Source organism: Notolepis coatsorum (assembly GCF_963971535.1).
Source record: "Notolepis coatsorum genome assembly, chromosome: 8".
NCBI classification, from domain to species: Eukaryota; Metazoa; Chordata; class Actinopteri; order Aulopiformes; family Paralepididae; genus Notolepis; species Notolepis coatsorum.
Genome location: NC_140172.1, coordinates 42,638,937 through 42,656,126, shown reverse-complemented (window position 1 = coordinate 42,656,126; position 17,190 = coordinate 42,638,937). Strand labels below are relative to the sequence as shown.

Sequence of the window (17,190 nt, the reverse complement as noted above, 5' to 3'; positions counted from 1 at the left end):
TTGACAGTGCCACGAGAGCACTGCACAAGACCACCCGCGGACATATAATGTTTAATAAACGTTTGCGCAGTACTGGCCAACCCGCGGACATATAATAATAAAAGTCCCGCGGTACTAGGCTAGCCATCAGGAGCACTCGCAAACAGATAACGTTAAACACAGCAGAAGATGGAAAACAGACAGACTGACCAACGGGGAACTGCATCCAACCCTAGTACAACCCTTGAGTATAAGTTACTAAGGACACATTTAAATCACAGAGGTGTAATGTTAGTCTACTGGAACTGTATACAGTGGTTAGCTTCTAGTTAGCGTTTTAGCTATAGCTGCTTGCTAGCTAACGTTAGCCCCGTGTGCTCAAAGCAGCCAGCTAGGTGTATCTGTTATGACTATAATGTTTCCAAAAAAGCACCGGACTACGACGTAAGGTTAGACATTTTATTTCATGCTCAAAAGCCCCTGGCTTGCACATCGCAGTCACGAAAGGGGCTAGCTCAACCAGTGCACTGTGCACAACAGCACACCAACCCAACTGACGTTACCACAACACTTGACGGTACTTCACAGCACTGTCGTAAGACCACCGTGCTGTCTTAAAGGCACAGTGTGCCTACCCAGATGCATACACAACATTGACACGGCTTGACATACAAAGAAGTAATTATCACAATTAGCGATTTTTTTTGTCTGGTAAAAAATCTGTTTGGCTGGTAAAAAAAATCAGATACTCGCCAGTTGGCTGGTAAGCCAAAAAGTTAGTTTCCTCCCCTGGATACCACTGTCTTATTGTAGCAAAAGTTGTCTGTATTTAACGTTACCTCAGGATACCACTGTCTATTGTATTTAGTTGGTTAGCTATTTAGCTAATGTTGATAGCATTGAATAGCATCAACGCTAGCTGGCTGGCTACAGTTGGCATCGTAAATCTCAACACCAGCCATGGGAATACTATTTACTAAATTATGGAGGCTTTTTAATCGTCAAGGTAAGAGAGGATTTGTCATGATCAACTGAAGGCGTATGCTATGGAACAGCATGTGCTTGGCTACTACTAACTTGGGTTTTCAGAAAAAGGCCCGCTATGTGACGCTAATCTCTAGCTAGTATTGTGTATTTCATCACAGTAGCCTCCCGGTGTTTAATAAACACTTCTAGCCAGGACATATAAGTATGTATCATGTTTATTTTTTGTTGGCTGGGTTTGCGCATGCGGAATAACACTTTGGATGCCCAACCCGAGTTTTCTCGGGTTTACCCCCGGCGGGTTGAATGCCCAGAACGAGAATATTCGTTTTTTCTCGTTCTTTTTTATTCATATTCATATTTCATCAACCGAGTCTACCGTTGGAAAATCAGCCACCCCAGGCGCTCAGATGTGAAAAAAGCGCCCCCTATCGTCTCCCAGATGGTAATTCACCCTTTTGGATTGGACTCAGTGAAAATGAATGAGAAAAAAAGACCCGGACTCCACATTTTACTTCTCACTCATGTAACCGGGGTCGATCAGCTTCATGCTGGACCCTCAGAGCAGCGGGGATTATGTGTTTTTACTGTATACGCGGTGGATCAATAAAAGGATTGATTTTTTCGAATGGCGATCAGGAATTGGAATAATCCATTTGGATACCATCTGATCTCAGGTAAGGAATCTATGTTACCAGTCTTAGGATAATCAGACCCGTTTTCACGGAGATATACGCTTTTTCTTTTTTTTGTGATATGGCTGATATATATGGATATAACAGCTAAGAGCGATCGGGAACTGAGAGAATCGATTTTCAGCGCGCGGCACTAGCGTGCACACGTACACATATACTATAGATAATCTAGCGTTTATTATTATTTTTATCCACTTTTTCTCCCATTTTCTATTTTTCTCCCATCCCAATTTTCGTATAATCCAATTCAACCCTCCCCTGTCTTTGAACGCTGTTTCATGCCTCCCACAAGCCGGCTGCAATGTGGACTAAGTCATACATAGCACGAGTCCCCTCCGATACTCGAGGTAACAGCAGTCGCATCTTTCCACCTGCACGGCTCGATCTTTCAGCGTCAGGGGTCTGGGCTTTGGAGGGGCCCCGCCCCCGTCGCTTCCTGATTCTACTGCGCAGGCGCACCAACCGACCTGTAGGAGTTGCTGTCCACAACGCCCAATCCCCACCCATCAGTTTCCCTCCCCCTAATACTGCCAATGTGTATTAGTGCGGACGACCAGCTAAACTGAAAGCAATGTGGAGCGCTGGGCTCGAACAGGGAGGCGAACCTGTTCGAGCCCAGTCTCCAGTATTCGTGGTGAGCGCCTTGCCCACTGCACCACGTAGCCGCCCAATCTAGCGTTTATTTGAAAACGATTCATAAATAGGCCGACAAATGACAACGTTCTAGAATATTACAGTACATCAGCGATTATCATGGAATCCTCATTTTTTTCGTGAAAACGAGGGTTTTTCTAAATGCTATGAAACGGAAATGAACCGATAAAAAAACAATCTGCTTCGACAATGTTGACTGGAAATAAGTCATTGATAATGCGACGGGCAGATTAGACACATAGCCATAATTTAAAACATAGATTAGGCGATATTAATGCTAACATTGAAGTGGATGTGGGCATTCAAGCACTAAATGTGCGCCCCTGCTGGGCATTCAAAGTGTTAAGGGAGATGTCAATTTGTTGTTGACGGTGGTAGTACAGGCGCAGTACATTTAGCTGTAAAAGCCAGATCAAGCTCAATAGCTTCTGTAACACGAATGCAACTACTCTGTACGATGCCATTGTTGTTGTGATGTTGGCTGAGTTTGCACATGCGGGTTAAGGGAGAGGTGGGCTGTCACGTCATCGGTTCAGGAAAATACCCGTATAGGCTTGTGAAGATGGCGACGCAAGGGGGGACCACAGAATGTGGTCCGTGTAAATATTGAGATATTTTACCAAATATGTTTTCTGTAGGGATGGGTGCGAGTATGTTTTCTGTAGGGTGTGAGTAATCGATTTTATTCGGTTTGCACCAAATACATCAAACAAAAGTGCCTGTTAGTGCCACTGAAACAGAAATCTCACTTTGAAATCTCGCTCTGAAATCCTGCAAGGCGTGAGTTTGTTGCAGGAAGCTGGAAGCATGGATAGTATACATGCGTAATAACCGCAAAAGGTTTGTTAGCTTAGTGTTTTCTAAAAGATAAAAACAGCGGTTCGTGTTTGTGCATTTCGAAATTGTGCCAACAACATGTTGCCCACTTTGCATAGCGTTCATTAACTATTGATACGGACAGGGACCGAAACTAGAGAGCGCCACCCGCCATTGGCGCTCAGTTTTTACGTTTGGCGCCTCCCACTGAGAGGTCTGACCGCCGTGTGGCGGGCAATCAAATAGTCATGTGAAAACCGAAAATCATGATCCAATTCTTTAGCGGAGTTCTCACTCGCTGTCTCAGCACAGACATGCAGCGCACCGCGCACTGCTGCTGCTGCTCCTACCCCTCCCAACCTGTTTCTGTATGCCTGCATGTAAACAGAGGCTATTGCCTCACCGTGACGTTAGTCTAGTCAGTGTGGGACCTTCGTGAGATAACGTTAGCTACCGTTACAAAATGACCCAGTCAACTATTCACTTAGTTTAATACATGAGGCATTGTGTAACGTTATCCAGCCGGCTAGCTACGGATAGCTCCCGACATCAACAAATCCTCCAGCAATAGTCCAGTGCATAATACCTCCATTGGCTAGGTAGCTCACTAGTCACTACGAAATGTCGCAGTAAACTAAATAGTTCACTGAGGCGTTGTCCCAACCAGGGTTTCCGTTAGAAAAAATTGTTGCCGGTCTCCGTGACCTGCAAGATTTCAATCTACCGGACAAATGAGATTAATTCCGGTCATAGTTTATTGAGCTTTAAAACAATTGATAGGCAGGCAATATAAAGAATGTCATCCTCAAGGCATGTAGATTTATAATATTATTACTTAAAACTAGGCTACTTTTGCGTATACAGTCATTAATTAATATATTCCAAATAAAATAAGTCCCTCGATACTCCGTGCTGCTGCTGACTTGAACTAAAATAGACCGCGTATGTGGGCAGTCAGTCCGACACTAAACAGCAGTCTGTTATAATCACATTTTTATGAGCTAACGAATTCCGTTATATTGGACATTTGTATTAATTATATCAAGCGAAGAACTGAGAAAGCAGAGAGACGGCAACATTATCGTGGTTTGCGTGACGACTCTCTCCACCTCGCAACGACTTATTTGCAAAGAGTATGGCGCTGCAGAGAAGCTGATTTAGCTGTTATTGGCTCTTTTCTGGGAACCGCACAGCAGCGCCCCCCACCCAACATTGGCTGAAAATGGCCAAATTGGAGTACTGCTGGAATACTGCATTGTGCCGTTGCCTCTCTGGCTCTGCAGCTTCACACAAAAGTCCGCACACCAGCACTAAGCTCTCGCCGACAACGTCGTTGTCATTATTAGAAGCAACGAGGAAACAAATGTAATGATCGTTTCGTTCATCGCATAGGCTATTTAATTTTAGCCTATTTTAATACAATTCAAATAATCAAATTGTGCTTAGACTCAGGGAATTATTTTCACCGGACATTAAGACCGGAGATATTAAATAAGTCGGACTTCAACAGATTTTGCCGGTCAAAAACCGGTAATTACCGGCTAACGGAAACGCTGGTCCCAACGCCATCCAGCAGTAGCTACAGATAGCTCCTGACATCAATGTCCTACAACAACATGCGTATTCGAGTCCCTGGCTTACATCGCATGAGTGAGGGCTGCTGAATAGGGTCCAGCTGTAGCTCAGGAGAATCCTTTTGCATGCTGAATGTAGCGTTTAGGGTCCAGCTGCAGTGCCGGAGAATCCTTGCTGGAGCTGGAGGCCACTCGAGTATACACACAGACAGTGGAGCTGTTTGCAGACAGCGAGGTGGCGATGTCTCGCAGATAACACAATCACAAGTATGATTATATAATATATATATTTTATTAAAAAAGAAAGTTTATATAAAATAATAATTAAAAAAAAAATTATCAAAAAAAAAGTTGGCAGGTAAGAAATATGCTTGGCGGGTAGATTCTTCCCATCTACCCGCCACTGGCCGGTGAGTCAAAAAGTTAACTTCGCTCCCTGGATACGGACATGCCGTTCCATAAGCGGAGAGACCTGTTGCAGTGGAGGTAATTATTATAGATGGTAACTGACCGCTTTGACTGACAATACGCATTAAGTATCGGGTATATTGCTGTGCATTAGGCCTGCCGCGATAAGCAATAAATCGATTAATTGCCGCGATAATTAAAATTAATGCAATGATTTTGACGGGCGCGATTAATTGCTATTTGCGCGTTTGTTTTAATGAGGCGGAACCAGTGCCCCTTGTCAGTCACTGTCCGTGTTGGGAGGCGGGCCGCTGGCTTTACTACAGAGCAGAGAGCACAGCACAGGAGCTCCGTGGGGCAACACCACATAGCTTAACTACATTTCTCAATAGTGTTGCTCCTTTTAACCAAGTAGCGTTATTTGTAGTGTAACGTTAGCGTTTTAACGTTAGTAGCTAACGTTAAAACTAACTTAAAGTTAGTTGTTCACCAACAATCTCAACATTTGTTTTATCATTAGCTCATGTCGATCTACTAGTAGCATCAGCAAGCTAACGTTAGCTGGCCCCAGTCCACTAGCAGCATGTCGATCTACCAGCAGCATCAGCAAGCTAACGTTAGCTGGCCCCAGCCCATTAGCAGCATGTCGAAGTAGTAGTAGCATCAGCAAGCTAACGTTAGCTGGCCCCAGTCCACCAGCAGCATGTCGATCTACCAGCAGCATCAGCAAGCTAGGATAATCACAACAATACTTCCGGTCCGGTCGGTGGGCTTCAAAATAAAAGTCTAAAACACCGGAAAAGACGGAGCGGTGGGCTTCAAAATAAAAGTTTTGGGAAATAAATTTCTCAAAAAAAAATTCTCTAACCGGTCGCAATAATATCGCTTATCGCGATATTTTCGGGGGCAATTAATCGCCCAGCAAAATTTGTTATCGTGGCAGGCCTACTGTGCATTGTTATTTTTCCGCGGAACGAGATAATAAAAACAAAGTGTGTGTGTTTCCACACAATATCTTGTTGCTGCCATGTGCTTTAAGATGAATTTTTAAAATAGATTTCCCTAAACAATTGCTCGATCACTACTCCAGTAATTCCTGTGAGTACTCGATCTGGGAATACATTACTCGTGCCCATCCCTAGTTTTCTTCCCAGAACTTTCAAAGGAATTTGATACTATATGACAAGAGCTGACAGCCAGTCGCAGGAATTAATTATTAAGTGAGTAAACGCAGAGTGCGACAAATTGGAATGCTGTGGGGATGAACCCCCCCCCCCAACAAATGACATGGAGTGTTCTACGGCTGTATATGGAATACATGCAACGTATAGAATATCAGCCATTCTATGACAGTATGAACCTGTCTGAGCACAGATATGTGTTTTTTCCCAGCCTTTGCTTTATGCTTGTGATAATTATAAAAGAAATTCACACTTAGCAATTAGCCTACTATCTTCTCAGTTCAATAGTTTAGGCAAGGGACATCCAGATCGGATTGGCATATTTTAATTGATCGGTATTGGTCGGTGTCAGGTATATTAAGCCCACTCAAATTAAAATTCAAATTCAAAAATTCAAACCATTAACACTTTGAACACGTTTTTTGCCACCGATACCGATCACCGATCGTCGTGAGCCATATCGGCCGATACCGATCGTTTTTGATTAAAAGAAATTAAAATTTATTTTATATAAATTTTTTATTTTTATAAAATATATATATTATATAATTAGACTTGTACTTGTATTATCTGCGAGACATCGCCACCACGCAACAAGCTCCACTGTCTGTGTGTACTCTAGTAGCCTCCAGCTACAGCCAGGATTCTCCGGAGCTGCAGCTGGACCTATACTCGAGTAGCCTCGAGCTACGGCCAGGATTCTCCGGCGCTGCACCTGGTCCCTATTGGTATAACGTTACTTAACTGTGCTCAGCAAGCCCTCAGCTCGAATACGCATCGAATCAGTGTTATAAGACATTGATATCAGGAGCTATCTGTAGCTACTGCTAGCCGGATATATAACGTTAATACAACACCTCAGTGAATTATTTAGTTCAATGGGACATTTTGTTTTTAACAGTGAACTAACTTGCGCTAATGTGAGCTAACAGCTAGGGATGCCCCGATCGATCGGCCATCGATCGTTATCGGCCGATAATCAGTATAAATATGCGATCGGGGAATTCCGATAATGAGTCATATTCGCCGATCGCGGAAACTGATCAAGTGGATATCTCACTCGCTTGTCTCAGACGAACAGGACCTGCAAACTGCTCCTCCTCCCTAGCCCCGCCCGTACCCGTGTAGAGTTTGTAAACACAAACTAGAGTCTAGAGTCTAGATAGTGCATTCGACCTGAGCTAACGTTAGCTACCTAGCTATCGTTACTGTTTTATTTTCGCCGATCGTCAAAACAGATCTCACTCGCTGAGTTCTGTCTCAGACACCGGGAGCTGCACACAGTGCTGCGCGTCTGCTCCTCCTCCAGCTCCTCCCGCACGCATGTAAACACGGGTCTAGTCTAGTGGGACGGGACCTCCATGAGCTAACGTTAGCTACCGCTACAAAATGACCCAGTCAACTATTCACTTTTAGTTTAATACATGATGAGGCATTGTCTAACTGAACGGTATCTAGCCGGCTAGCTACTGATAGCTCCTGATATCAACAAATGCTCCAGCAATAGTCTAGTTATCTAGTAGTAGTGTATGTTACCTCTGTTAGCTCACGTTAGCTTAGCTCACTGTTCAAAACGAAATGTCCCATTCAACTAAATAGTTCACTGAGGCGTTGTCTTAACGTTATATTTCCGGCTAGCAGTAGCTACAGACAGCCCCTGATATCAATGTCTTATAACACTCATTCGATGCATATTCGAAGCCCGGCTTGCGTCGCAGTCATTAACGGGGATAGCTGAGGGAGTAGGGTATATCTGCAGAGCCTAGGGTAAATCTGCAGAGCCGAATGTGATTTGATCAAAGCAGAGTATGTACACACAGACAGTGGAGATAGCGAGCATTTTGACTTGTTGCGTGGTGGCGATGTCTCGCAGATAATACAAGTACAAGTCTAATTATATAATATATATATTTTATAAAAAAAAAAAAAAAAAAACTTTTTATATAAAATAATTTTTAATTTCTTTTTAATCAAAAACGATCGGTATCGGATCGGTATCGGCCGATATGGCTCACGACGATCGGTGATCGGTATCGGTGGCAAAAAACGTGATCGGGGCATCCCTACTAACAGCTAACAGGTATCATACCTACCTACTATACTTGCTAGAGCCGGCGTTTGTTGATGTCAGGAGCTATCGGTAGCTGGCCGGCTAGATACCGTTCGGTTAGACATGCCTCATCATGTATTAAACTAAAAGTGAATAGTTGACTGGGTCATTTTGTAACGGTAGCTAAGCTAACGTTAGCTCAGGGAGACGCCGACACGACACGCCGTCCTCCCGTGTCTCACTAGACTAGACCCGTGTTTACATGCGTGCGGGAGGGGCTGGACTCGAGAGCAGACGCTGCACCACCGGTGTCTGAGACAGAACTCAGCGACAGCGAGTGATCGGGTTTGACGATCGGTGAAAATAAAACATCACCGATCACCGATCGCATATTTATACTGAATATCGGCCGATAACGATCGGTGGCCGATCGATCGGGGCATCCCTACTGTGTGTCTAATCTGCCCGTCGCTTATCAAAGACTCATTTTCCAGTCAACATTGGCAAGGCAGATTGTATTTTTATCGCTTCATTTCCGTTTGATAGCATTTTGAAAAACAACCCATGCCTATGATAATCGCCTTTTACTGGAATATTCCAGAATGTTGTCATTTGTCTGCCTATTTAGGAATCGTTTTCAAATAAACGCTTGATGATCGATAGTATATGTGTGCGCACGCACGTGCCGTGCGCTGATAATCGCTGATCTTATTTCCTCATGGTTTTTACAGTAAAAACAGCCATATCACATATCACATAAACGCTTATATCTCTGTGAAAACGAGTCTGATTATCCTAACACTGATAACATAGATTCCTTACCTGAGGTCAGATGGTATCCAAATGGTTTATTCCAATTTCCGATCGCCATTCGAAAAAATCGATAAATGTATTGATCAACCGTGTATACAGTAGAACACATGATCCGCGCGGCTCAGAGGCTCCAGAATGAACTCTGGTAGACCCCGGCTGCATCAGTGAGAAGTAAAATGTGGAGTCAGAAATCCGTTCTCCCATTCACTTTCATTGAGTCCATTCCAAAAGGGTGATTTACCATCTGGGAGACGATAGGGGGCGCTTTTTTCACATCTGATCGCCGGCGGTCCGCTCGCGATGCAATATGATTTCAGATCGCTAATAAAAATTAAAAAATAAAACAGAGAATAGCCGTGACGTGGCATTCAGCGGTCGGGTCGTAAACCCGAATATTCTTGGGCGTGGCACTCAAAGTGTTAACACATTGAGTGCCAGCGACGAGATTTATCGTTAGTTCATGACATCTGCCAGTGGGTCTTGGACTTCCTGACGGGCAGACCCCAGGTGGTGAGAGCAGGCAACTGCACCTCCTCATCCATCACCCTCAACATAGGGGCCCCCCAGGGCTGTGTTCTGAGTCCCCTCCTCTACTCCCTGTACACACATGACTGTGTGGCTCAGCGGAATAACAACACAATCATCAAATTTGCTGACGACACAGTAGTGGTGGGCCTGATCTCTGCAAACGACGAGAGGGCCTACCTGGAAGAGGTCAAGGTCCTGGCGGGATGGTGCCAGGAGAACAGCCTCTCCCTGAATGTCAGCAAAACAAAGGAGATGATTGTGGACTTTAGGAGGTCGAGGGTCAGGGACTACAGCCCCCTCAGCATCGACGGGGCACCGGTTGAGAGAGTGAACAGTTTTAAGTACCTCGGAGCCCACATATCCGAGGACTTGACATGGACCACACACATTGACAGTGTTGTGAAGAAGGCACGACAACGCCTCTACTTCCTCAGGCGCCTAAGGAAGTTCCAAGTCAGTCAGAAGATCCTTAAGAACTTCTACTCATGTACAATAGAGAGCATCCTGACTGGCAACATCACCTCCTGGTTTCGGAATAGCACTGCACAAGACCGAAGCAGACTACAGAGAGTGACACGTTCAGCCGAACGCACAATTGGAGGGGGGCTTCCCACCCTCCAGAACATTTACAACAAGCGGTGCAGGGGTAAGGCTAAGAGAATCATCAAGGACTTCAGCCACCCAAACAACTGCCTCTTTGAACTGCTGCGGCCAGGCAAGCAATACCGGAGTCTCATGGCGAGCACAGAAAGACTCAGAAGAAGCTTCTATCCCCAGGCCATCAGGCTGCTCAACGAACAATAAACACTATGCAACAACCATCAAATGCACACAGCACACACATCCACACGCACACACTCACTTTAAACAAACAACACACTGCAGCACCCACTCTCCACACTTTAGAACACCTAAACACACTTTATATTTATTGGTAAAGGATTTGCACTACAACCCGTACACCTACACCTTACTGTAAATTTTACCTAAATTGTACCTCATCCCATTTCTGCTTTGCACTATATAGTATGTATATTAGTACATTGCATAGTATATTGTATGGTAACTCAGTTACTTCTATTCTGCATCGAACATTGTGTACATACGTCTATACTGAACACTGTGACTTCTATTTTACTATTTTTACATGCTATACTATTTTATTTCATACTTATCTTGTCTAGCACAGTCTCTGGAGCGTAACAGTAAGAAGCATTTTGTATAAAAGTATTCTGTACTTCTGTATGACAACTATTAAAGAAACTTGAAACTTCATGCCGACCGTTGAGTGCCAGCGACGATAAATCTCGCTTTTTTTTATTAGCGATTTGAATTCATATTTCATCAATCTAGTCTCACGTTAGTGCTGCAAACTCTCTCTGAGCTCCATTAGGAAAATACCGCCCCCTATCGTCTCCCTGTGGTACTGCACCCCTTTGGAATGGATTGAAACGAAACACATGGGGGGGGGGGGGGGGGATCCAGCTTCCTCATTTTACTTCTCGGGCAAGCCACCCGAGAGGATCAGATTAATTTCCGAGCCCCAAAACATTGTGGAATACATATTTCCAGTAGCCAGCGTTGGATCAATAAACGCGATCGATATTTGGAATGGCGATCAGGAATTGGAATAATCTTTTTGGAGAACATCTGATCTGAGGTAAGGAATATATTTTACCAGTTTTAGGATTATCAGAACTTTTTTCACAGAGATATCAGCGTGTGTGTGTGTGTGTGTGTGTGTGATCAGGAAATAAGAGATTCGATTTTTCAGCCTGCTTATATAGTGTGCATAAGTACACATACTATCGATAATCTAGCGTTTATTTGAAAACTATTCATAAATAGGCCGAAAAATGACAACGTTTTTGTGTATTCCAGAATATTCCAGTAAAGGGCGTTTATCACAGAATCTTTATATTTTCCTGAAACTTAAAAAAAATAGCGTTTTTCAAAATGGTATAAAACGGAAATGAACCGATTAAAAAACAATCCGTTTCGACAATGTTGACTGCAAACAAGTCATTGATAAGCGACGGGCAGATTAGACACATAGTTTATGCGTTTGCAAATATGAGAGCCAGTGGCGGCTCGCCACTGGTGGCGCTAGGGCGCCGACCCACCTGTTAAATGAGAGAAGAAGAAAAAAAAAATTTGTTTTTTGTTTTATAGCCCTATAAATAATATAAACATGTTTAAAATGAATAATATTTACTCATTTTAAGTATGTTTGTATTTCCAATGCACAATATAACGTTATTATCTAAATAAAAAAACAGCGTTTTCATGGGCAGGAAGTGACGTTTTTTTTTTTTTTTTTTGTATTTCTCGCCCGGGCAAGAAGCGATAGCGCTCTGACTGCGCGTCACAGTTTGATCGCTGTCTCCGTCACAGCCAATCAGTGCATATGGCGTTGTGCGTTGAAATATGACTATTATGTTGGAATCCGAGCGCGATTTGAAGCGGTCTAGAAAGCAGCGTGAACTTCCGTGAGAATTTCCATAGCCGCATTTCGCGGAGACGCTCTCTGATTGGCCGACGCCAGTATTTTTTTCTATGGCAGAATTTCACAGAGACGATCTCTGATTGGCCGAATCCAATTTCTAATGTTCCAATTCTAGCTTCTAGCTTGGTTCCTGGTACTAGGACTGTTGTTTGTCTTAGAGCGTGCCGTGCTGTGACTGCAAGTTCTTTAGACTGTTAAGCTTAGGCACTCTTTCAAAGTTGGTTAAGGTTAGAGTTTGTCTTAGAGCATGGCGATAGAACGCCAGGTAGTTTGCAGTCTGTTCGAGCGGAAATGGACAAAGGAATGTACTTGTTGAGTGTTGTGCTAACGTCGACGAGCTCAGCTGAGCTAACACTTGGCTAACAAGCTATATGGCGGATTATACACGTTTCCTGCCCTGGACGTTTCAACTAAACAGTGAGTCTCTCTCTCTCTCTCTCTCTCTAACGTTAGTAGTACTACTAGGCTGGTGCGGGCTAACTGGCTATCGTTCTGGGAGCTAACGTTAGTAGTACTACTAGGCTGGTGCGGGCTAACTGGCTTAACGTTAACGGTTGTAAATAGTTTTTTTAGGAGCAGTACTACTGCTGGCCATTCATGAAGCGAGACATTGCTGATTGTTTATTTATCGATGGCTCATTGATTTAACTACTGCAGCTCTCTCGGATTGAAAATACGTGGATTATGGCTTGTTCAATATTGTCTATGTTTGAATGAATGAATGAATGAGAACTTTATTAACAGATTGCAGAATGGGTACAATACAGTACGGCTCAATACACACAATTGTTAAGGGGATGCAGACCAGAGAAAGACGTTTGTCTTGTTTACATCAGGGTCCCAGATTTTCGATTCATATCGATAGTTTAATAGCTAGCCTTGGCTCGTTTAACAATATGCAAAATATGTGTACAGCCCTGTACTCATACTGAAGTTATTCTTGGTATATAATAGGTCTGATTGTGTAACGAATCGATTCCACGTCGCGCTGTGTGTGAGAGAGAGAAGGAGAGAGGGAGAGATCTGCCTGTGTTTGGAGACGGGCGAGTTTTGTTTCTAACTTTTCTATTTATATTGTGTTTCAAGTTGTGAATTAGAGTCTAGACTATACTTTATTTGACTGGTTGTGTGTTGTTGTAGTAACAGCTGAGCGACTCGTTCATAAGAGCCGATTCATTGCCGTGAGCGTGAGTCGAATCGCTCACGTCTTGCCATGAGTCTTGCGTGGTACAGTACTGTACTGTACATGTTTGCAAAATATTTGGTATAGCGCCCCTAGTGGCGAAGTACCCAGCGGCCGCCACTGATGAGAGCTCTATCATTGAAGTGGACGCTGGCATAGAGCCATTTAGCGCCCTGCATGGCTGGCACTGAAATTATTAAGGGAAAGCTGTGTTGTAGGCTATTTTCTTCTTTAAGCAGATCTATTTAATTACCAAGCATATCTTACCTTACCTACATTGAAATGGTTTTTAACTTTTTACTAAGTTTAATATACTTGAAGTCTGCACTGTGCAGCTGTATTATCTACAAAAATAAAACAAAAAAATACTGAAATGAACATCTTATGTTTGTTTTAATTTAAAATTAATGTTTTACTCGTTGCACCCTTCTGCTGCATATTGTTTATTGATATTTCCATGTTGGTGACGTCAGATTTCTTCAAGTGGGAGAAATCAGGTCACATCTGAAAACGCAAAGGTTCCCAAACAGTATTAGGATCTGAACGCCGCTGTAAATGTTTTTTAAGCTTGTAGCTATCATCTCTCCCATGTGACGTGAATGCAGTATTAGAGCATGGTCGTGTGTCAAGCGATTTTGCAGGTCAAAGTTGAATTAAAGCTGGGGTAGGCAACTTCAGAGAAATGTGCAAACATTTGCTTGGTCTGTCCAGCAGACATAGAGCAAGCTCTGCATCACTTTACAAGCCAGGCGTTGTGCACTGTAACATGTGCAACAACAGTTTTCCCACAGACTCACAGAGAGGCATCAGCAGCTTTAAGCTGGATCTTTCAAAAGATGAAGAAAATTTTTCCTGGCCTCTAATCAGTAAGTGGTTTTGCATACTGACAATAATTTCCGACCGTGGTGTTTCAATGTGACCCCAGGTCCAGGAACATAACTTGGCAGACAAAAAAAACAGATTGATTGTTAAGAAGATTCACCCTGATATTTCGGATTGGAGTGGCTGCTTACAGGGCCTGGGACAGTCAAGAGACCTGATTATTTTCTGAGAATTTGATCAAATATGAGACCAAAATGGTAAAAAATGATTTGCCTACTCTAGCATTTCATGGCAATGATGCCATCATTTTGTGTGGTGAGAGACCATAAATTAAACATTAAAGCATAATAGACGTCAATTATGATGGGGCCATTAGTCAAATACGATTTTCTTTAATCTTATTTCTTTAATATGTGAGGTTTGTAGTTTTGTCCCTCTTCTGCGAGTACCCACGTCAACCAAACACAGGCTCTGGCTCACTTTCTCTCTCTCTCTCTCTATTCAGCCATGCTCCAAATTGGAAATGCACGCAAACGTAAATTACATAACTTGTGCATTGACGGAGAGAAAGGGGCGGGGGGGAGATAGAGGGAGGGAGGGGGGTTGCCCTACTCCCCGCCCCTCCCTCTCTGTGACCCGTCGTTGTCAATAGGCTGAACGGGGAGGGAGGGGGGGGGTATGGGTGTGTGCACGTGGTTGTCGGAGGCGTGTCCAAGCACGCGGTATGTTTGTGGGCGGGGTGTAGACTGTCTTGACACGTCACCAGAAGGGAGAGACAAGAAAAAAGCCCCCCCCCCTCCCTGTTTCAGAGTATATCTGGCGACGATCACGTCGATTTATGCGCTGTGGGGTAAACATGGGTGGTTTCGTTAACGAACCCTCACAGCAGCACGTCGGTTTTTAATTATTAAAATGACAAACACACGCGCTCAAAGTGAACGGGAGCCCGCCCAAACAATGTGTCATGAGATAGCAGAGCAATGTCAGTCAGGGAGGGCAGCATTAGCGGAGCCAGCCTCTCGCCACCGCCCTGCCGCCCACTCGACGAGCCAAACACTGGCTCGAAAACAGCTCGAAAAGGAGCTTTTTATTAGGAAACACTGGGAATGCGGTGGTGGGCTCACATCGAGTATACACACAGGTACTTTCTACACCGAGGAGAATGCTGCCCTCAAACTAGTAGACACTGGTTGCAACACTTTGTTTAGTAACAAAGTTACAACGACGACATACTTTGTAACGACGAGCCGTATAGGACCTAGGAGTGCGCGACACCAGTGGACTCAACAACACAGTATATCTCTCTCTCTCTCTCTCTCTCTCTGAGAAAGGGGTACTAACTAAACGGATGCACGTTGCATTGTTGTTTCCTCTTCTGCCTGATGGTACATGATGACACTATAATTCAGGTCCCTGGGATCCCCTTCTGGGTCTGGATGATGGGGCCTCAGCAGAGGACCTGGCTGCGGGGAGAGAGGGCAGCCAGGCGGCAGCTCGACCCTCCTCCTCACCGAGCTCTGCGCTCAAAGTTCAAATCATTTCACCTTTGACCTCGGTTGCCACTGACCTTACAAAGCGCTACCGAATACGATTACAATACAGCGTTATTTATGTGGTGTGTAAAGCAAAAGCAACTTCCACACAAAACTAGAGTGGATCACGTTAGGTTATTAGGAGATGGTGGGTAAAAAATGTATCATCTCTTCGTTTGACATCAATTCAAAGGCATGACTACAATCTTTGCAGGACTTTTGTTGTTGTTGTTTGTACTCATCATAATAAAATAGACTACCTCAGCCGACGACGAGTAGGGATACCTGTGCCCAATGAGCAAAGAGCAACATTCTTATCATCATCTGAAGGCCGCTTATTAACACTAACGGGTTACTAGTGTCCCCCCAAATCAGCAGTTGGGAGGCTTTGCGAACATTAGCCGTCCTATCTTGCGAGCCATCACTGATGCCAAGAGCGGTCTCTCCCGCTGCAGTTTGTCACCACTCACCAACACGTGTGATCTGTTGTTGCTGGGCTTGCCATTCCAGATATCTGGCCGCCTCCAGCAGAGTATCGATGCTCATCACGGTGTAGAGGCGACCCGGTTTCCCGGGACGGGAAGGAAAAAGCGCAATCGGTAGTCTTACAAGAAGCCCCTCCGTTCCGATCAACCACGCTCACGCGTTGATTGTTCCCATCTTCCTCCGCCAAAAGAGACGGGACATTAAAATCAAGATAAACGCGAAGGTAAATCCTTGCAAATCGTAGAAGGGATGATTGCAACAAGATGGCGATGCGAGCACGGGAATATACACACACACACACACACAACAAGGCGAATCGTATTCTAGACAAGACCCGCCCTCCCGGTGTCCACCCGCCCTGTTACTATAGGCGCCGGGAAAACACGGATAAGAGCGCTCCCTGAACAGGAGCTGGTTCCAGATATCAACATGGGTGTTTTCTGGTGCGCACACCACGCAGAGGCAGCTATTACGTTAATGTATTTCTGCCATTTTACATTTACGAACTTTTTGTAACGATTAGAATGAAACTGGGAGTTTCGTATAGCACGCACGACACTTAAAGCCCTGGGGGGGGGGATCCCGTCCATGTGATCTATCCGCCGGAGTTTTGTTTCCGCCAGTGGCCCGCAGCGCATTAAAACATGTCTATGTGAGTGGGCCAATGAGCGCTCAGAACAACAAGGCATGGTGCTGGTCCACATGGGCGCCCGCCCGGCCCGCGCGCGGCTCATTTGCATGGCGAGAGCGTGACTAGCCACCCTGCTGTCTCGGGACCAGACATGTCTATCAAACTACTGAGAGGGCGTGGTTTACTAGTATGTTGTATATACCTCATGCGGGGTCCCCTCCCTCCCTGATATGAAACTGGGGTCCCAAGAAAGATGTCTTATCAAAATAAAGCGAATTTAACATTTTTACAATTACTTGGAAATAGATAGATATTACAGGATTTTTACACATTTTAAGTAACTGACTG

At 44.4% G+C, this 17,190-nt stretch overlaps 1 protein-coding gene across 1 annotated transcript in view; it reads right to left on the bottom strand.

The window, feature by feature from the left end:
- mntb (MAX network transcriptional repressor b) overlaps positions 1-16,416 on the bottom strand; it is a 76,023-nt gene extending 59,607 nt beyond the window's left edge. Inside the window, exon 1 of the mRNA XM_084320819.1 lies at positions 16,196-16,416. Coding sequence (XP_084176945.1) covers positions 16,196-16,271 — 76 coding nt within the window. The 5' untranslated portion in view covers positions 16,272-16,416. The remainder of the gene's footprint in view (positions 1-16,195) is intronic.
- Positions 16,417-17,190: the final 774 nt, after the last annotated feature.